Source organism: Mustela erminea, chromosome 6 (assembly GCF_009829155.1).
Source record: "Mustela erminea isolate mMusErm1 chromosome 6, mMusErm1.Pri, whole genome shotgun sequence".
In the NCBI taxonomy this organism is placed as follows: Eukaryota; Metazoa; Chordata; class Mammalia; order Carnivora; family Mustelidae; genus Mustela; species Mustela erminea.
The window spans coordinates 144,675,261-144,697,303 of NC_045619.1; the positions used below are offsets into that span (position 1 = coordinate 144,675,261).

General features: G+C 54.2%; 1 protein-coding gene across 6 annotated transcripts in view; it reads left to right on the plus strand.

Moving 5' to 3' along the window:
• Positions 1-22,043, plus strand: part of DIP2C (disco interacting protein 2 homolog C) — a 348,933-nt gene that overhangs the window by 198,958 nt on the left and 127,932 nt on the right. For all 6 annotated transcript variants that reach the window (XM_032349895.1, XM_032349898.1, XM_032349894.1 and 3 more), the window contains 2 exons: positions 4,764-4,889; positions 14,095-14,304. In XM_032349895.1, coding sequence (XP_032205786.1) covers positions 4,764-4,889; positions 14,095-14,304 — 336 coding nt within the window. The remainder of the gene's footprint in view (positions 1-4,763; positions 4,890-14,094; positions 14,305-22,043) is intronic.

Consider the following 22,043-nt stretch of genomic DNA (forward strand, 5'->3'; position numbering starts at 1 on the left):
ACCTCCATCCTGGTTTTATAAGTGATTAATCGACTACTTTTATTGTGTCTGTATGCATCTGTGAAGTTTTTTCCTTGGTTAATTTTCTTACTCCTGGTTGTGGTTTTTAACATTCCAGAGAATTCCCTTTAACACTTTTTATATGGCTGGTTCGGGGGGATAAGCTTCTTTACGTTTTATTTGTCTGGGAAATTCTTTATCTTCTTTTTGTCTCTTTTGAATGATAATCTTGCTGGATAGAATATTCTTGGCTGCAGACTTTTTTCCTTTTAGCACTTAGAATATATCATGCCATTCTCTTTTGGCCCGCAGAGTTTCTGCTGAAAAATCAGCTGATAGCCTTATGGGGTTTCTCTTGTATGCAACTGTTTTCTCTTGTTGCTTTTAAAATTCTTTTCTCTCCTCCTTGAAGGATTCCTGTAATGCAAATGTTATTATGCTTGATGGTTTTGCTGAGTTCCCTTAGCTAGTCTCATTTTTTACTCATTTTTCTTTTGCTTTTCAGCCTGGTTGCCTGCAGTACTCTGTCTTCTAGCTCACTGCTCTGTTCTTCTGCTTCCTCTGCTCTGCTGTTTATTCCATCTAGTGTGTTTCTACTTTGAGTTATTGAGTTCTTCTTTTGTGATTAGTTCACTTTTATATTTTCTCTTTCTTTTTTTTAGGTCTCGAATCCTCCACTCCTTTCTCAAGTCGGGTGAAAATCTCCCTGATCATTACTTCGGATTCTGTCGCAGGCATATGACTTATCTCCACTTCATTGAACTCTCTTGCTCTGAATTTACCCTGTTTTTTCATCTGGGACATATTTCTCTTTCATTTTGTCTCAATCGCCAGGTCTGTTTTCCTTTGTCAGGGAAGTCAGGTGTGTCTCCTCATCTTGAAAGCAGGGGCCTCTGAAGAGGCCTGTGCTCGAGGTGCTGGACAGTGCCCCCTGCTCACCAGACTGTGCACTCCAGCCCTCTCCTGCGGGTGTTGTTTGTGCCCTGATGTTGTACTTGAGCTGCATGTGCCTTCCAGTCCCCTGCAGTGACCGTATTTGCCTGTTGGAGGCAGGGCTGGGTCCCTCCACTGGAAGGGGCCAGTCTTAGATGCCCTGAGTCAGATGCCCTGAGATGCCCTGAGTCAGACCTGATGCCTCCTCTTAGCCGTGTACCGGGCTGCGGTCACACCAGACTACACGGCGCTCTCCTCTCCCTGGCCCCTTAAGGGGCTTTCACTGGAGCTGGGCCAGCAGTCGGGCCAGATAGCGGACCCTGCTTTGACTGTGGAGGTTGCCGTAGCTGAAAACCAGGGCTCTCTCTTTCTGGTGCCCCCACGAGGCTTTTGTTGCTGGGTGGGGCCCACTGCTGGGGCTGCCGTTGACATGGTATGCGTGGTGATCTTCCCCTCTCTCCTTGGCAGGAGTCCCTTTGTCCTTTGTCCCTTTGGCGTGGTGCTGGTCCCCGTGGGCTTGCTTGTGGAGTGAGATAAGGGAGGCGCTGCTCTGGGTGGACTCCTGTCCGGTGGGCTGTCGGATGGGGCGGGTCCACAGGATAACATGGTGGCAGGGCCTTGGGTGTTAGACCCAGATGGGAACTGGAGCCACCTCGGAGGGCTGCCTGCGGAGTGGGGCAGGTTGGGTGGAATGAGTCTGGAGAACGGGGGTGGGGTGTGGTGGACTGTCACACGCGAGGCAGCCTGTGTAGATGCTGCTGCTTGTAGGTGTCCAGGCATCTGGACTGGGGCCAGGGAGAGGAACGGTGCCTGCCAGTTCTTGTGTTCTTGAAGAATTCTCCTGAAGGTCTCTGCCCCTCCTGGGCCCGATCTGTGGTTAGGAAGTGAATACCCTGAGGAGGTTTCCGCACCGCTATCTCTGAGCTGTGTCTCAGTGGGGTTTTTGCTTGGCTGTCCTTTCGGGCACAGGGACTGCTTGTAGTGCCCGCAGGCTCTCCCAGAGGCAAGCTGAGTTTTAAAGTGCCTTGAGTTAAGCCCCGCTGATTGTAAAAACTCACAAAGCCCAGCCCCACTGATTTTCAAAGCCCAGTGTTATGGGGCCTCGTCTTCCCAGGCTTCCCCACGTCAGGGCTGGCTGGTGTGGGGTCTGCTCCTCTCCCTTCTCTACACACGTGGCCTCCCTCCTGTTCGTGGTTAGTCTCATGGTGCTATTTTGGTTCCAGGGTGGGTCTCTGTCCCTCCTCCTCCTGATCTACGATCAACTGTGGAGAGCTTGTTCTGCTGGTCTTAGGGGTTCGTTCTGGGTTAGTTACCCTGATGTGGCTGTCATCTGGGTGTGTTCACAGTTGGAACTGCTCTACTCCGCCATCCTCCCTGGAGGCCTGAGAAATCCCACTTCTCGGTATCTATTTGAACGAATCGAAAGCAGGAACTCAAACAGGTAATTTACACATAAATGTTAATGATAGCATATTCACAATAGCCAGAAGGTGGACACGACTTAACTATTTATTGACGGTTGAATCAGTAAAGGAGACATGTTCTAGCCATACGGTAGAACAGAACTCAGCCTTAACAGAATTCTGACACATGCCACAACGTAGATGGACCTTGGGTACATCATGCTAAAAAACGAATGCTTCCAGGAGAGACTTGAATATCTTTTGGACCTTGGAGTAGGGAAAGATTTCATAGACAGCAGTCAAAAATCACTGATTAGAGTGAATCTCATGGAAATTAAAATTTTCTCCTGTGGTATATACTAGTAAGGGTATGAAGGTGAGCCACAGATTCAGGGTAAATATTTTCAAAACATACACCTGGAAGCAACTTGTACCTGTAATATGTAAAGAACTACTGTGAATCGCAATGAAAAGGCAGTTCAAAGTCTGGACTAAACTTGAACAGTCACTTGACAACAGAAGGCTCACTCGAGTCCAGCAGGCCCATGGCGGGAGCTCGGCCTCGGCCGTCAGGTGAATGCAGACCGACACCCCCAGCCAGAGTCCCCTTCCCAGCCGTGATGGCGTATGCTGTGGAAAGCCCGAGAGGACCAGTTGTTGGTAAGGAGTCTCCTGCACGGTGGACGGAGATGGGAACTACCGTAACCGCTGGCGAGTGGTTTGGTGATTTCTTTAAAATTAAAACCTGCACTTGCCGAAAGCCTAGCAATGACATCTCTCTAGACATTTAGCGAAGAGGAATGACAGTGCCCCATAAACACGTGTACGCGTCTTCGCTGCGGGTGTTTCATGATGGCCCAGAAAGGGACGTGACACAAACATCCGCCAAGCGGACACGTATGAACGAGTGACGATACATTCGTAGGTTGCATCAGGTCGCGCCGGGCAAACCCTACGATGTGCTGAGACACACAGCCGCGGCAGCGAATGGCTCCAGCACGACCGCGATCGCGTCGAATCCGTAGGTCCTCTGACGTCTGCGATTCTGTTTGTGTGAGGGTCGAGAGCCGAGGACCGCGGGTCGGAAGCCCCGACGGCGGCGTTTACTCGGGGTGGGGTGCGCTGGCAGGACGCACGGGAACGTGGGTTGATGGTCGGGTGCAGTGCGTCGGCGGGGGCGGTGGTCCTGTGGGCCCATCTCCACGTGCTAGAATCTGTGGTTGTTCCGAGACCCGAGCAGCTCGCCGCGCGGACATTTACACTCTTCTGACCTGTAAATGAGTGCTGACCCGCTTCATGGCTCTTCTTTCCACGGGGTCTTTCCACACTTCGTCCAAGAGGAGGTGCGGGCTGCGGGGCCGGGGGGCGGCGGGGCGGCCTCGGGTCTGAGACGCCGGCCCGCGGGAGATTTCCCAGGAACCGCCGGGGCGTGGTGTTTGGCGGCGGAGGGTGTGGGCCCCGGACGGGTTCACGGCCGGCCTCACACCCTGCAGTGCCGCTCGCCATGCGAGTGCCTGGGACGGCCTCACGCCTGCGCCGCCTCGTCCAGGAAGTACCAGGGGTGCCTCCTCGGTGGCCTCGTGGGGCCGAGTTCGTGGAGCCCAAGCGCCTGACTTCGGCCTCCCTGTCAGACGTGACGCGGGAGCCGGCCTGCCTGGCCCCCTCAGAAGCCCTCGTCCTGGCGCGTCCGTCCCCAGGCCGGCGTCTCTCTGCCGCTGACTCCGCTTCCCACCGGAGCCGCACCTCGTCCGTGCCCGGGGAGCACGGTGACAGCCTGTTGATTCGCCCTGGTCACACCTCACACCGACACGGCTCTTCCTGGCCTCCCCACGCAGTGGGCCTCCTGCCCCCGGTGACTGCCTTTTCGGTGTCCCTTAGCCGTTAGGAAGTCAGCTGTGTGACACAGCTCCTGTCGCCCGGTCCTCCTCGTGCCCCGCCCCGAGGGCGCTCGCGGGGGCGGCGTTCAGTCAGGACCTGCGGGGAGTCCAGTGGGTTCATCTACTCAAAGGACCAAACACAGCGACCGGCCCGAGAGCCCGCTGTCGTCCGTGGGAATCGCGGCTGCAGCCTGTGAGGCGCCACACGGGCTGCGGCCGGACGTGGACGGGATCGCGAGGATTGACGGGGGCGGCCCCTGAGGAGGTTCCCACCGGCCAGCTGAGGGAGGAGAGGTCAGACGGCACTTGGCGGCCAGTACGTGGTTCTCTGTACGGGCGCTGGGGTAAGAAAGCGGAATAATTGAGTCTGAATGACTTTGGTTGTCGTTTCTGCGGCTTTCGGGGCTTTTCCTTCCTTCCCCACCGTGTGTCTGTGACAGTTTCCGCAGGAGGATCGGCTGTTCCAAGGACCAGACCGAAGGGGGACAAAGGACGGGGGCCTTCAGGATGTCCCTGAACAACGGGCTGACCGAGGGGTCTTGTCTTTCAGACGTCCACACGGAAGCCGTGCAGGCGGCGCTGGCCAAGCACAAGGAGAGGAAGATGGCGGTGCCCATGCCTTCCAAGCGCAGGTCCTTGGTGGTGCAAACCTCGATGGACGCCTACACGCCCCCAGGTGAGCGGCCGGCCCAGCGTCACTGTGTTCCTGCAGTGTCAGGCGGTCCTTTGGTCTCTGGACGGTGCCACGTCTGTCACAGCTGCTCACGTCTGCTGTGGTCGTGTGACAGCAGCCACAGGCAACGTATCCGTGAGTGGCCGTGGCTGTGTGCCAATAAAACTTTATTCACAAGGACCGGCAGAGGGCCAGTTGGGTCCACAGGCCTGCTGATGACCCCAGTCTAAGCGGTTGATAATTACCCAGGTTCTCCGCTTCGCTTTACCCAAATCATGGCGGTCTTCCTTTGATGACCCTCAAAACCGAAGCGCGAAGTTGTAGTATCCGGTACCTTTAGAAAACGTGAAGGGTTGAGCCTAATTTATTTGGTGTTCTGTCTGTGAGTTGGGTCCCAGTGTTATTCGTGGGGCTGTTGCCACTGTGCCTTTCTGCAGACCTAAGTCACCTTGCACAGTAAGCACAGAAGAGCGCTTACGACACTTCTTGGAGTGTTTTGACGTTTAGTCCTGAGTGTCCGCAGGCAGTGAGACTAGCAGAAGCCCCTCAACTCCAAGATGCACACAACACACTGACTCAGCGTTTCCGCTCTCTGTGATCCGTGTGGTCACCGTGTCGGCGTTTGACGGCGGCGACTGTCCACTGTGATCCCCACACTGTGCTTTGCGTCACCGGACTCAACCAGTTTTATACCCAGAAGTTTGTGCCACTCAGTCCCTGTCACCTGTTCTGTGCCTCCCGCCCACTTTCCCTCCGGTATCCACCAGTTTGGTCTCCATATTTGAGCCCCTTTCTGGTTTTCATTTGTTGATTTGTTTTGCTTTCTAGATTCCATGCGTGAGTGAAAACACCCTATTTGTTCTTCTGTGACTTATTTCACTCTGCGTAATGCCCTCAGGGTCCCTCCAGGTCACAGCACGTGGCTGAGTAACATGCCGTTGTGAATCTGCACCCCTTGTCTTCAGCCAGTCGTCCGCCCGTGGACACTTGGGCGGTTTCCGTGTCTTGCTTATGGTAAATAACGCTACGGAAGACACGGGGGAGCTTACATCTTTTTGAGTCAGTGTTTCCATTTTCTTCTGATAAATACCCAGAAGCAGAATTGCTGGGTCAAAGGGTAGCTCTGCGTTTAACTTTGTGAGGAACCGTCCTACTGTTTTCCAGAGGGGACGCACCATTTGCACTCCCCCCAACAGTGCAAGAAGGTTTCCCCTTTCCCCTCCTCCTTCCCAACCCTTGTTGTTGTCTTTTTGGTACCAGTCATTCTGACAGACGTGGAAGTGATGCATGATTTTGATTGTATTTGCCTGAGGATAAGTGACGTTGTGCATCTGCCCTCATGTCTGTTGGCTCTCTGGATGTCTTCTCTGGAAAAGGCCTGTTGAGGTCCTCTGCCCGCTTTTTCCTCAGATCGTTTGGATTTTTTTTCTTTTCCTTTTTTGTTCTTGAGTTGTAGGAATTCTTTGTATATTTTGGAATTAATCCCTTATCAGATATGTGATTTGCAAATACCTTCTTCCGTTCAGTAGGTTCCCTTTTTGCTTTGTTGATGGTCTCTCCCACTGTGCAAAGCTTTTGAGTCGTCATTACTCACTTGTGCTCTTGTTTCTCCCATGTGAGGAGAGAGACGCAAAAAACATTGCTAAGGCCCGTGTCCAGGAGTCTGCTGGCTGTTGTTTAAGGAGTGTTACGGTTTTCAGTGTCACACTTAGATCTATAATCCGTTTTGAGTGTGTTTTCGTGTGTGTTGTAAGAAAGTGGTCGGGTTCATTCTTCTGCATGTGACTGTCCCGTGATCCCAGCACCACTTTTCTCCATTGCATCATCTTGCCTCATTTGTCACGATTCACGGACCGTATCAATGGGTTTATGTGTGGACTCTCTATTAATGTGGTGAAGAGTTTGATTTTGTTTATGTTTTTGTAACAAACAGAATGAATTTCCAAGGGTAACAAACCCACTTAAACCAAGTGTTTAGAACTAGACAGCATTCACAGAGATGAACATTGTTCTGAGCTACTTTTATATGAAAAATGATGAGTTTAAAATGCCAGGAGCAGTGGGATGGTTCATATGGGCTTTTTCACATTTTGAATCCGTCCCCAGAAATGTTTTCATGTCATACACAATGAAAGACAGAACTTTAGAAAATCAAACATGATACAGATATCTTTGCAAAATATAAAAGGACATTATTGGAAATGTTATTTTTGATGAAATTTTTGCATTTAATTTTTTGACTAGCCCTTTCTTGTACATCACATAATACCTTCCGTGAATCGTCACGTGACAGTCCGAGTGACAGCATCGCGTGGGATAGTTTTGTACAATCAAACGCCAGCACCATCAGCGCAAAGGAGCAAAACCTTAGGGCTCAGCTTCGTTGCTCTCATGTCTTCCTTGGTTGCGGGTAAACGCTGGTGAGAGCCCATCTTGTGTCCGTGGTTACGTTTTCTGTGTGGAAGGACTGGTCACTCACCAGTACCATGGTCTCTAGAAAAGATCTAATTAGGATCGTTACACTGCCAGTCTTTTATAGGAGAAGCTTTCTTTTGTTTTTTACACAAAAATATAACAAGAATTTGCTGGCGCTTCTGCTTCTCCCCCTAGAGAAATCACCGATACTAGACTGCCCCAGCCGCCGTAAGCAATGGTAAAGCTACCCCAGATGAGCGAGGCAGTGGTGGCATGCATGGGCTTCCCGCAGTGAAAGGCCATCCTGAGAGCAGGACAGTTTGGGAGCGGAGCCCGCTGTTCCCGCTGTTTTGCCTGGAGAAAATGTTCAGACCATGGCCCAGGGATCGAGATCTGAGTGAGACTGGCCATTCTGCGGCCTTGAAGAGGCAGATATCTGGGTTCAAGCAGGGGTAGGGACTAGAGCTTCCCGCAGATCCACACTGGCAAAGAATAACTCCAAGTCTGCTCAGTGTCAAGATGATCAATGGTAATTGACCTGCTTGCTGAAATAATAATCACGAGGCTTTAGAGGAAGGTTATAGAATCCAGAGTCTCAACATGGCAGCCACGATGTCTGCTAGTCTGTAAACAGTCACCAGATGTGAAGAGATACAGGAAATGTAATCTGTGACCACAGAAAAAGCAGTCAGAATGAAACGAACATAAGATGGCCGCCATCGTGCTCTTGGTTACCACTAAGAGGTGTAGCTGGCCTCAACTGTATTTGCTGGAAATGTGAAATTTACACCAGATTTTGAAGAGTTAATACTTAAAAAAAAAATCACTGGAAGGTATTTAATTAATTTTTGCATTTATTATTTATTGAAATAATACTATTTTGAATATTTTGAGTTAAATAATACATTCTTAAAATTAATTGTATCTATTCATGGACTTTCCAGTGTGGTTACTGTAAGGTTTAAAACTATAAGACTCATATTTTGTAGGTGTTTGAAATAACAGAAGATGGGTTTTTTAAATCTGTGATTATAAATATTCAATCAAATAAAAATAGGTTAAGAACTAAAGGAAAATATTGTGTTAATATGTGAGCTGAGCAGAGAAAGGATATTTCACTGGATTGGTATAACATCACATTGGAGAAGGAAAATGAAGGAGTCTGTACAATTGGAGAGAGATGAAGAGAAATTAACAAACCGAAGAGCAGGGAGACAATTAAACAGGTTGACAGAAGAACCTCAGTACCTGTGGTACAAGATTAACCTACTTTTAACTGGAATCCAAGAACGAAAAGACAGTGAGGACAGGACAGAAAAGCTATTGGAAGATTTAAGAGTTAAGAACTTCTCCGGTTGGTATAAAATGCCACCTTATAGACCCAGAGGGTCAGTGAATCCAAAGCAGGATAAGTATAAAAAGAGTTCATAATAGAGTGCAGAGTGCTGAAATCGAAAGATTAAGAGGAAATCTTGAAGTCATCAGAGGAAAACATTATGTACAAGAGAACATCGTATGAACGATGAATGACTGCTGTAAAGACACCGTAGAAACCAGAAGGCAACAGAAGCACATATTTAAAGTCCTAAAGGGAAAAAACAAAACAAAACTGTCAACTCCCATCCAGAGAAAATACCCTTAATCAACAACGATGAAATGAAGACGTAATGAGATACATGAAAACTGAGAAAATACGGGGTCAGCAGAGATGCACGGCAAACAGGTTAATGGATGTCATTTAGGCTGATGGGAAATGATACTAGACAAAACATGTGATCTATAAAAATGAAAAAAGAGCACTGGAAACAGTAAGTAGTTGGGTAAATATGGAATACTATGTTTTCCTATTGTAATTTGCTTTAAAACACCTGAACATAAGACAGATGGGTACATGGAATCACTGTTGCATGGTTGTTACTCTTGTGAAGCAGGAGGCATAAAGTGAACAGTAGAAAATGAGTAACATCAGATGTGTTATGAGTAGAGGTTCACAGAGAAAGTTTACAGTGTCAGATCTGAAGAGCAAATATTTAGAATATTGACCCCATATGGGTCTGTTAATGATGCATACTGTTAGCCGTACATCAGTCACTGAAAAATAAGAAGTATAAGTAAGAACTTAATAGAAGACATAAAATGAAACATAAAAAGTACGGTTAATTGAAGAAGGAACTAATGAATCACTGAACAGTGCATCAAAAAGTAATGATGTATTATATCTTGGCTAATGGAACATAATGAAAAAAGAAGACAGGAAAATCATCAGATGGAGAAAATAGGAGAAATGAATGGAACACAAATGGCAGAATGTTAGATTTAAGTCCACTTACATCAGTCATTACAATAATTGTAAATGGACCAAACACTGAATTAAAAGACTGAAATCGTCAGACTGGATTAAAAAAAAGAAAAGAAAATACATCCATATGTCATCTGTAGGAGACACAGCCATATATTTTTTTAAGTAAACTCTTCCTCCAGTGTGGGGCTTGAACCACAACCCCAAGGTGAAGAGTTGCATGCTCTGCCAACTGAGCCAACCAGGACATGCTTAAGTAAAGAAAAGTAGTATAATTAAGAATATAAGCTTGAAAAAATATGCAGTGCAAACATTAAGTATAAAGCAAACAAGTATTTCTTAATATCAGACAAATAGCAGGACAAAGGTAGCACGAGATATAAAGAGGGACCTTGTACAATAGGAAGTGAACAATTCATCAGAAAGACACAATAATGAATATATACCCAGAAGAGCCATTATAATTTATAAGGGAGAAACTGGCATAATGAGGGGAAAACAGAAAAATCAAGAATAATAACTGGAGATTTAAAAAATGCCTTCCTTAAATAATGAGTTGTGAGCACAGCATCACCCGACCTGATGTAGCTGGTATTCAGCATATTCTGCTCGACGGCTGTAGGGCACGCATTCTTCGGTGATCCCGTTCTAGAGGGGTACTTTCCCTTCCACAGAACTAGCCTGTTAGACGTGGGCAACTCAAGGGTTTTTAATAATCGTGTGGATTAGCAGCCATTGCCACAGTCTAGTTTTAGGATGTCTCCATCTCCCCAAAAGTTTCCTTGTGCCCATTTCCGATTGACTCCCATTCTCGCGTTGAGCCGTAAGGAGTCACTGGTCTACTTATATGCCTCCATACATAGTCTGGACCTTTTATAAATAACATTATGAAACACGTTCTTCTGCATCCTGCTTCTTCAGCGTGATATGCCCGAGCTCCTCCCCGTTGTCCCGTCAGTTCACCCCTTCTTGTCGCCGAGCCGTGTCCTGTCAGGTGCGCCACCTTTGGGTTATCCACTCCTGGTTGGCAGATCTGGAGGTTGTTTCCAGTTCGGGGCCAGGATGAGTAAGACTGCCGTCCGCATGTGTGTACCTGTGTCGGTGTACACATATGTCCTTCCTCTGCAGCAGATTCCTAGGAGTTGAATTAATGAATCTTGTGGTTAGTTGATGCTTAACTTTCAGGAAACTGCCAAATTGTGTCCATATGGCCGCCACCGTTTTCCTTTCCCACTCGCAAGAGGTGAGGAATCCAGCTTCTCTACATCCTACCAACACGTAGTACTGTCTGTGTTTTTTAGTGTAGCTGTTCCAGTGGATATGAGATGTCACCTCATCGTGGGTTTGATTTGCATTTTTGAATGGGCCTGTCTGCTACTTTATATATTCATTGGTTAAGTGCCCACACGTTTTCCCATTTTTAAAATGAATATGTCTGTCTCCTCACTAAGTAGGCGTCCTTTATATAATGTGACTACAAGTCCTTTGCCAGATACACAATTTGCAAACTATGTTTGCCTTCCCTTAATTGTCCCGTTATCTGTATAAAGATATTTATCTTATACCCTCTGAACTTGCTAAACATTTAATTCAAGAATTCTTTAGTGTGTTCCTTGGGATTTCCTACATAGAGGATCCTTTTATCTGTGACTAAAGACAGATCTAATGTTTCCATTCCAATTGGGATGCCTTTAAGTTTGTCTTTTTGCTGTATTTCACTGGCTGGAGCTTTGCAGATAATGTTGAATAAAAGTGGTAGGAGGAGTTACCCTTACCTAAGTCTTGATCCTAGGGGAAGGACGTTCAGTCTGAATGTTAAATACAGCGTTAGCTATGGGTTTTCACAGATGCCCTATTAGATTGAGGAAGTTCCTTTTTTTTTTTTTTTAAAGATTTTATTTATTTATTCGACAGAGATCACAAGCAGGCAGAGACACAGGCAGAGAGAGAGGAGGAAGCAGGCTCCCCGCTGAGCAGAGAAAGCCCAATGGGGGGCTGGATCCCAGGACTCTGAGATCATGACCTGAGCCGAAGGCAGAGGCTTAACCCATTGAGCCACCCAGACACCCCGAGGAAGTTCCTTTCTATGCCTGCATTCTTGAGAGGTTTTATTACGAGTTAGCGTTAGATTTTGTGAAGCACTTTGTCTGTGGCTTTCAGGGTTCACTTGGGGTTTTCCCCCTTTATTAATATGGTTTATAACATTAACTTCCTCTTGAGCGTCAGCGCTTGGCCCTGGTGTGCCCTGTCCATTTTACATGCTGCTCGATTCGGTTTGCGAACGCTTCTTGAGGATTTCTGTGCCTGTGTCGCAAGGATATTTTTCTGTGGTTTTTTTGTAAAAACGTGTGGGGTGAGAACGAAAGACTGGCAGGAGAGAGGCGTGAGGGCACTTGGTGGGAGCGGTGAAATGTGGACGTCTACGTGCGTAAACGCGTTTTCAAAACCCCAAGTCCGAGGACTTGAACATCTTTCCCAACAAGAGACAGACGGCCAGTGACCCCAGAAACAGTGCCCCGCGTCACTGATCGTCAGGGAGACGCCGTAGTCAAAGCCACAGTGAGAGTCTGCCTCACAGCCACGCCTACTGTCAGAAAACCCCAGAAAATTGCACGTGTTGGTGGGGACATGGAGAGATTTGAACCTTTGTGCCCCGTTGGTGGGAACGTACAAAGGAGCTACGTCTGGTAAACAGGATGGCAGTTTCTCACAGAATTAAAAATACTATTACCACATGACCCAGCAGCTCCACTTGTGGGTCTGTAGCCAAGAGGATTGACAGCAGGGCCTCGAACAGGCCAGTGTACACCCGTATTCGGAGGAGCGCTGTGATGGAGGCACGGGAGCCACCGCGCCCACCCCCGGGGGAGGCCGAACGGAAGGGGACAGAATGTCGCTCACCCTTAGGAAGGAAGGGGAATCTGCCCTGTACCGCGGCGGGTGAGTCCCGAGGACGTCAGGCATCGTGCTGAGAGCAAGGGCCACACACATACACACACACAGGACGGTTCCGCGCGTACGGGGCACGAGGAGTGGCCCACGTCCTAGAGAGAGAGAGTAAGATGGTGGTGACCAGGGCCTGCCGGGAGGGGAGAGTTGGGGGTTCTTGTTTGGTGGGGACAGAGTTTCGGAGTGGTAGGATGAAGAGGACTTTTGCAGTAGGTGGTGGCGTCCGGCACAGATCAGGAGACTGTTCGCTACGACCCGCCTTCTTGCAGACGGTTGAGATGGTAAATCTTAGGTTGTATTTTAGCACAATCAAAAAAACTAAAAGAAGTCTTGGGTCTGAATACAAACAAAAGTGTCGATTTTATTTTTCCGTAAATGACAATCCTGCTATTTTACAAGGCAGGACGGAGGAGAGGGCTTGTCCGGCCCCCACTGTGACTGCTGTTTTTCTAGCAAATTCCTAACGGACCTTGAGAAGTGGCCCAGATAGCACAGGTCGTGTCCCAACGTGAGCAAAGTGTGCGTGTGCATGTCCTTCCCAAATACTGTCGTGTCGGGGAAGAGAATCCTGTGTCGTGATGTGAGACAAATTGTCGTTTCTCCCGTGGCCTCTCGTCCCGCCTGGCTTCGCGCCTCAGTCCCCACCGAAGGACCCGGAGTTCGCTCCTGCGCGGGTGTGCAGTAAGAAGTGCAGCACCATTTAATTTTTGAAGACTTCTCTGCTGGGGGACGTCCTGTTAAATGAAAATAGTTCCATTAATTTTAATGGACAAAGTGACATGTTTTATCTCAGTCCAAGATGCATGTTCGAGGCCCTGCTGTCAATCCTCTTGGCTACAGACCCAGAAGTGGAGCTGCTGGGTCATGTGGTAATTGTATTTTTAATTCTGTGAGAAACTGCCATCCTGTTTAAAAAGTGAAAACATTTTATTAGAAATGAACGTTAAATACATCTCGCTTGCTCGTAATATGTAACGTGATGATGTATTATCCTCAGCGGAGCAGGAATCAGGGTCTCGCGCACGTGGGTTGGGGGAGGTCCTTCTGACGGGCACACGTCGTCTCCACCGACACCTTCCTCTGCGAGGAAGCACGTGGCCGTCCGCATTCACGCTGAATTTAAAAATAGATTATAGCTCAGAGACATGCCTCAGGTCACGACAAGGGGCCACAGACACGCTGTGGAACACACGGACGTTCTCAGCTCTCAGAGAAGGCTGCCCCGGCCTCCTCGCTGGCTGCAGGCCTGCCCGGGAGCGTTTGGTTTCTTCCCAGACTGTTGCGTGAAGCAGATCGAGGGGTACGTCTTTGTTTGCGAAGGTGACACCAGCACAGACCAGCGAAATCTGTGGCCTCTTCACTCGGAGCGCTCTGGACGGACAGTTCGTGATTCTGCAGAATCGCGCGATCTGAGACGCGCTGGGGCTTCTCGAGAGGGTTCACGGGGAAGGTGTTGGACGGTCGGCACGCGCGGCGGGTCCGTGGGCGACGTGGGCTCTGGGGGTGTGTCTTCGCCGTGATGCAGAGAGTTTGTCTCTCCCACAGATACGTCGTCCGGCTCGGAAGACGAGGGCTCGGTGCAGGGGGACTCGCAGGGGACGCCCACCTCCAGCCAGGGCAGCATCAACATGGAGCACTGGATCAGCCAGGCCATCCACGGCTCCACCACCTCCACCACCTCGTCCTCCTCCACCCAGAGCGGGGGCAGTGGCGCCGCCCACCGGCTGGCTGACGTCATGGCCCAGACGCACATAGGTGAGTGCTTCCCTGTCCTTCCGAGCCGCGGCCGCGCCCGGCGGTGCGCGTCTGTAGGAGCCTCTCGGCCCCGGGATCCGTTCGAGGGGCGGCGGGCAGCCCAGCTCCGACTCCTGGGCCACTTGGCCACTTTTGTGAAACCCTTGCTTTTGCTGTTTCTCGCCATCCCCCGTGTCTCTGGGACTTTCTGCTGCTAAGGGAACCTGTGCTCGTTCGTTAGGGCACCGGAGCCATGTGTCTGCGTGTCCCCCCCTCACACTAACACACGCGTCTGCCTGGAGTCGTAGCCATTCTCAAGTGAGTCTGCTGTTCCTCTGGGTGCCGTCTGGGGACGTGGGGGCTCTTGTCACTTCTGCTGCAGACAGCTCTCTGCCCGGGGTGTTTGAGGCTCGGGGCGGGTCCAGGGGCCGTCCTGTGCGGGTTCTGTGCGGAGGACGGTCCTGTCTGGCAGGACCAGCGCACGGTTCGGAGGCACTGCCCGAGATGTTTGAACGTCGTGTGCAAAGGCGATGAAGGAAGTCTTCCCGGCTGGAAGAGAGCTGGTGAGCCGCACGGCTGTCGGAATCGTGGGCTGTCGGAACGAGGGCGTGCGCTTCAGTCCCCGCGGGGCCTGACGCTCCTTTTGCCAGGAGGCGGGGCAGGTGTGCCGTCCTGATCCCGGCTCGCCGTTTCAGCGATGGGTTAAGACCTTTGAGCTTCCCAGTCAAGATCCCTCACACGCCGACGGACTTGCTACGGGTGTGGTGCTGGGGTCCGGGGTGCTCCCATTCAAACTGCCCGTGGACCGGGGCACTCGCCCGCAGGCCACTCCCCTCGCCGTGCCGTGGCTGACAGCCTGGCCCTCGCCACGTCAGACCTCGTGTCTGCAGAAATCGCAAACTGACAGCAGGGCAAGTGCGTGAGGTGAGTGCCGGATGGAGACCTCAGACTCACGGGGGTTTGTTTCCAGATTTAGCCGCTTGAGAGAGCGCACAGAAACTCACACCACTTTTTAGGACTTCGCCCCAAGCGCACTCACTCAAAAGAAGTCGAAGTTAAATGCATCAGCTTTTAGCTTGGCTGGTGAGAGAGTCAGAGGAGCACTCTCTGTTCTGCGGAAGCTGGTGCGGCCTCCGTCCCCACGCGGGCCGCTGCCGGCTCCCTCAGACGCTACTTCCTCCTGCTCTGGTCTTTCAGTGGGAAAAAAAGGAACAATGATGTCTTTGCTTTGTACCTCTCGGAGCTGCGGTGAGAAAGAAGGAGGAAATGGGAAGATTCTTAGTGTTTGGGCAGCGCCAGTCCCTTGCCAGGTGGTGTTTGCAGAGCTGAGTCCAACGCCCGAGGGTGACAGCAGCGCCGAGAGCCTCTGTGTGAAACCAGCGTCCGTTAAAAACGAGAGAGAGCTGCGTGGCCGGGACGTAGGCTGGGCTTTGTGTCGCGTGTGTGTCCGAGCCCGCGGTGGCGCCCGTGGGGGTGGTTGGGCTGAGGCCCCCCACCTCTGCCGCCCACGCCAGCCTCGGGAGCCTGTGCGCGCTGACTCTGCTCACTTGTAAGGAAGTGTCAGAATCTTACCAGGAGAAACATATAATTTCAGATTAATCACTGCCTTTGGGTCTCCCTCTGTGACGTTTCGTGTGAAACGCTGGAGGAAATTATAGCATGGAGGATTAAATTTATCCCGACTATAAGAGGTGGCGTGACTCACGGACCTTGCGTCTCAAGGCAGCCTGAACAGAGTCTACGGCGTGTGACGCCACTGTTGTTCCCAATCGGGCACAAAGATAAGTTCCTAGAGTATCTGGACGTTCTCCACACGTAGGACAAGTCTGGAAAGAAAGCCGTGGCAAGATACAATAAAATCCTGAATAAGGAATGCGAATTCTGTGGCAAAGCAGAAGAAGAAGAAGAAGAAGAAAGCAGAGGACCCTGTATGGTCGAAACCACACGACGTGTAGGACACGAAGGTGTGTGCGCGCCTGTGTGTACACGTGTCCGCACGTGTGTGTGCGTGTGGAGGAATTTAGAGCGGAGCCGCCCCCGTGTCTCTCATTCCTGCGCACGAGGCACTTGCCCAGAGCGGCGAGCGCTGCTTCTGCCTGACCCGGGGATGGATCCCACGGTCACAGGTCCCGGAGGCCAGAGGCTCTGCAAACCCCAGGCTGCTGTGGGTTTTCACAGCGACGACATGCATGGGCCCCTCACATGCACCACCTGGTCAGGCCAGCTCCGTGCTCAGTACAAAACCCCTTCCAGGAAGTTCTCCTTTCCTGGCCCCGCTTGCTGTCGGTCCTCTCGTGGTGTGTGACGTGGGGCCTCCACGACCTTCCTGCTCAGACACGCAGCCCGGTGCACCGTGGGCTCCCGCACATCAGACAGGGGTGCGAATCCTTCGCTGCGGGCCCTCGTTCCAGTGATAGCCAGAAGGTTCCGGATCGTTCCTAGGACGTGTTTATTCAGCACCTTGTGCGCTAATGGGCTTGCGACAATGGGGAGACGGAGTAAGACATCCCCAGTCCCGTGTCGACACCAGAAGCCGAGGGGAACTGGCAGAATGCTTCCGAACCCCGGAGGCACGCTTGTGGGTCGGGAACGTGGAAGCGGAAGAAGTGGGCAGAAGCGACTCAGGCTGTTCTCCACGGAGGCAGAGCAGAGAAGAGCACAGGCGTGGTCCGTGGGGTTGGCATCCGACTGGTCCGTCCGGCGCGTGGACCTCTGCAGGAGCCCTCCGGTCACTGTACGTGAGCCCTGCTGACCGACGCGTCCGAGGCGCCATCACGTGGGGGCTGCGGGCCCGTGTGGGGCGCGTGGTCCTTCGCAGATGTGCGAGGGGTAGCTGCTGTCTCCGGGCGTTCAGGATTCGGTGGTGGGAGCGCCGTCGGCGAGCCCGTCCCACTTAGGACTGTCGGCGAGCCCGTCCGGCTTAGGACTCCTCCGTGCCCCTGAGGAGCAGGTCAGAGGCCGCCATGCTCCCCACACGTGTCGCCCGATGAGCCCAGAGTCTGCAGCTGCAGCTCACGTCTAGAAGCTTCTCTCCCGAGGCCTTTATTCTGAGGCCTTGAATGGCCGCCACGGCGATCAGTTACCCTTTTATTTACGTGTAATCACCCAGAGTCCTGAATTCTCTCACGGTCTCTGTCGGTCCTTCCCGAGCAGTTACGGTCGTAAAGTCTGAGCCGCTCAGCGAGGACGGGAACGCCGGTGAATCGTGCACGCGGGGGCCAGGGTCGCCCATGCAGCCTCACCCCGAGAGCTCCCCGGCGGCCGCACGTGCGGCGCGCCTTCCCCGCAGACAGCCGGGGACTAAATGACGCGGGCTACGTGAGCCCCCGGGGTCGGCTGAGCTGTCCCGCTCTGCTCACTGGGACAGGGCATGGCAAGCGGGCAGGCATGTCCGTGTGGCAGGGAAGCTTTACTAACAAAAGCAGGTGTCAGGCCGCCCTGTGCTGTGCCGCGGGCCACCCCGTGCTCTGGGGGCGCCACGCCAGGCTCCTGGTCGACAGGCGGGGACAGGCGGACGCAGAGCCCGCCACACCGGCCAGCATGGACACTCCGCCGTGGGTGACGGAATTCTCTGGAGGGGGAGCCTGCTTGGGAGCAGGACCCGCGGCGCCACCCCGACGGGGGACCCTTAGGTCCTCCCGCAGGCCTGCCCCTTGCCGTCACGTAATTTGGGCAGAGAGCTGGCATCTGCAGTAATGCTGGGGGTCGGGGAGCGACCGTCACCGCCCATCCGTCCGTCTGCTCGGGGAGCGTTCTCCAGCCGCGGATGCTGCCCAGCTCACGTCACCCTGGCTCTCGCTGTGTCTTCCGTTCCCTTCCCTGGAGAGCGGAGCTCGCTCCTCTGAGGCTCATCCTTCCCTCTGATGCTGGGTCCCGGGAGGCCGACTCAGAGGCCCCGACCGCTCACGGCCGCCTCTCCTGGCCCGCACCAGGTGCCTGCCTCCCCCAGTGGCTCCTGCCTCCCCAAGTTCTTGCTGACTCCGTGCACCCCACGGCTTTCCCGGCTCCCTGCTCCTCACCGACAAGCGGATCGCGTTTCCCACCGTGAAATCCCTCACAGCCCCCACTGCAGACCGCCTCCCGACACGGCACACGGGTCCCCGTGCCCGAGAGCAGCCTGCCGGAGAGGCTGTCCTCCCCGAGGCAGGCTTGCGACCCGGGCTCTGCAGCAGCTTGTTCCCACGACCCACGTGTATCGCGTCCTGGTGTTCGGCGGCTGCACGTGTTGCAAGCCTCGTCCGCGTCCGTGACTGCTCCCAGGCCATCTCCCGTCAGGGCAGTTTCAGCCCCTTGCGCCCTCACGCCCTTGCCTTCCGTGCGGTTCCAAGCCTCGTGCTTCTTCGGTCTTGTGGGACCCAGATCTGCTCCTGTCTCTTCCCAGAAATGCGGTGACTTTGGATTTTATGCTCAGAATCAAAGTAATGGGTTTTAGGTCCGGAAGTGCCTTGTCGGCTCATGCGTGGAGCGCCCCATGCCAGGGGAGGACTGGCCGGCCGGGCAGTCACACCTGCTGCACGCCAGAGACGCACCTGCTCAGGTCTGCCGTGTGCGGAACAACAGTGCGTTGGACTCAGAAAGGCGTCCCAGAGCCATTTGCACCTGATGCCCGTGAGTGTCACAGGTTCTCTCTTGGAGCTTCTCAGAGGCCTACGTACAGGGAGAAGAGGCAGAGCGCGACCTCCAGGCCTGGGTGATGCACCCGAGGGCATGGACATCCCAGCCGGTGGTCAGGGCGTCCTGTCACGTGGAGCCCCCGCTCGTCACAGGAGGGAGCCCCTCTCCAGACGAAAGCTAGTTGGCTTGGCGTTAATCGTGAAGCCTCCCACGACCCCAGCACACCCCGCAGGGTCGGTGGTCTGTGGAGGCTCCCGGACAGCTGCAGTCTGTCGACGGAATTTCAGTTTGTGGCTATAAAAGGCAAGAGACTCTCGTGCGAAGCTGAAAGTTGCTGTTCTGATGTCCGCGCCTGGGCCGGTGTGGCTGATGCTGTCCTAGCCTCGGGATCCTGTGGTGCCGTGTGCAAGGCGGAGAAGCTGGCCGTCCTCCTGGAGTCAGCTCCGACTCAGGACCTGGGCCCGAGACGTGTGGGTGCAGAGACCGCCCAGCCCTCCGCACGCCTCTAGCCGCGGTCTGCGGACGGTCCGTCTGAGCCGGGAGAGACGCCAGCAGCGACAGGTTAGGCCAGTGTCTGGAGGGATGCGGGGCGGGTCCCCCGTCCTGGTCAGCCGTGGGGGGGTGGACCCGGGCAGGGAGCGGCCCGGCCTAGCCCCCGCCAAGTGGGTACTCTGCCCCTCCGAGGGCAGCTCCTTCCCCCCACAAGGTCGGGTCTGGCCCTGCATGACCTCGTCGGGACACCTGCTTTCCACCCCGACGTGGATGGCTGCGAGCCAGAGCAGCGGGGTGCCCGGGGCGGTCTGAGGTAGGACAGCCCATTGCTGGCTTCCCCGTCCGTGGTCACGGAGGTCAGGGTGACCGCGGGGCCCTCGGGCTGGGGCCGTCCTGCAGGAGTGACGCTCGGGCTCCTTCGAGTGCATCGCTCGGGACCCATGTTGGTGCGCGGCCACGAGCACGTGCTTGCTGCGGGCAGAAGCCACGTTTCCTGACTTCCTGCCGTGCTTCTCTCAGAAGTTGTTTGGGGTCGGAGGAGTAATTAACACGGCTCGAAAGTGAGGTCTCTCCCCACTTGCTCCGGGCATCCCCGTCATGCCGCAGCACCAAAGCTGCTTGTCAGCCCGGCTGGGACCGGAGGCCCTTTGTTTGGCTCGTCACGCGTTCCTTTACTCCCGGTTCACTTACCCTCCGGACCGTTTCTCCAACGTCGGCTGAGCGCCGAGGCTGTGCGCTGGCGGGGGTCACGTCCGTGTCTGCGTAGGACCTGAGCAGCCACACGGGGCTGGGGACTTAGGCCAGGAACTGGGCGTTTCCAGGTTTAGCAGCGGACCAGCCCGCACCCTGAGATGGTCTTGGCCAGAAACAGCTGTCCAGGTGCCATGGAAACCAGTGCCCAGCTGGCCAGAATGCCCGGAGCGGGCGTCTGGGGCGTGAGAGGGACCCCAGTACCCGGTCGTAAGGGCGAACGAACCACATCCCCGCCACCCCCTCCCCCCCGGCCTGCGCCAACTTGATTTATAGCCTCTGGAGGGACCATCAACTGCTGGGAACAAAGTCCTCTAGCGTCGATGACGCAGGCCCCACCTGGCGGTTCTCAGCAGAGGAGGTGACCCTTGAGGAGGCTGGAAGGGGCCCCTGTTTTTTTCCTTGATCTTGAAAGCGCTGGGAAACGGACACAAGATCCAGTGCGCTCCCTCGCTCGGAAGACCCACACCCGCCCCGAGGATCTCAACGTGCTCCCGCCACCCGGGGCCCTGTGGCTGCACCGGGAGCCGACAGGCGTTCCGGCCCTTTGAGCGGCGCCTCCAGCCGGAGTCCAGTGTTCTTGTCTGTTGGCATCCCGAGCGTCTGTTACACACGTGGCGTCTCGATCTTCATCAGAGCAGGGCGCAGCGTGTCTCGCAGTGGCGTGGCCTCTGACGCCCCAGGGGGCTGGCAGTGAGAGGAGCGACCCACACGGGGGGGGGGGGTGCCCAGGTGAACGTGGACGGCGCTCTGCGGTCCCCCAGCGGCACTGTCCTACTTTCCTGCCACAAGACAGGTCAGAATCATTCTTTCCCCGCGTCGAGCAGAGACCCCGCAGCGTCGGAGCAGAGACCCCGCAGTGCTCCCAGCACAAACCCCGATGGCCGTCACCCATGACGCAGCCGCGGCGTAACTGACGCACGCGTCGGTCTGAATCAAAGCGTGACATGCTGAGCTCTCGGTCCCGCCGCCTCGCTGAGGTGGCCAGCGGGGGTCTCGCTCGCGATGCGTCTCCGACTACAGCGTCTTCCCACGGGAAGTAGGAGACCCCAGCGAGTCCCTGCGTCGCCGCAGAGAAGCAAATCGCGTTTTCCTGTGTGGGGAAGCACGTTGGCAGAAGCACGCGGGGCTGGCGGAGGGGGTGGGCTGAGCCCCGACGTGGACGAGAGCCCTGCTGCGTGTCCCTCCGTGGCCGGAGCGCACAGCCTCCCTCACCCCCTCAGAGGTGATCCTTTCTGGGCTGAGATGTAGGAAAGTGCCCTCGGCGGGGAGTCTGCTCCGGCCGCTGTCCCGGAGTGGCCCGGCTGGGTTCCAACAGCAGAGATTCTTGTCCCACCCCCGGGGGCCGGGACCCCTGGCTACACACATGGGCAGCGCCGGAGTCTCCAGAGGCCTCTGTCCTGGGGCACAGACGCCATCTCCTCCCCGGGTCCTCACGTGGCCGTCCCTCTGTATGTGTCCATGCCCCGATCTCCTTAGGGGGTCCCTCATGACTTCCAGTTAGGGTCGCCCTCGTGACCTCTGTGGAGACCTGTCCGAGGTTTTAGGCATGAGGACTTGCATGTGTGTGACCTGTGAGGGGACACAGCACGGCTCCCACCAGGACGGACCCTCTTGGCAAAGGGGAACGAGATGGCTGAGGGCCCGTGGCTGGGGCTCTGGGGCTTCCGGGTGCCGTACAGAGACCCCATGGGAAACCCCACATAGAGACACCACGGGTCTCCTCACACTGTGCTGCGGCCGCGGCCGGTCCTCTCGCGGCTCTCTGTGCGCCCAGCAGTCCCTTCGCACGTTGGCTGCCTCGCGGTCGGGGCTGGCCTCAGGATGTGCATCTCACAGAACAGGAAACAGAAGCACAGACGGGTGAGTGACGGGCCGCGGGGGGTCATCTGTGAGCCGGGGTC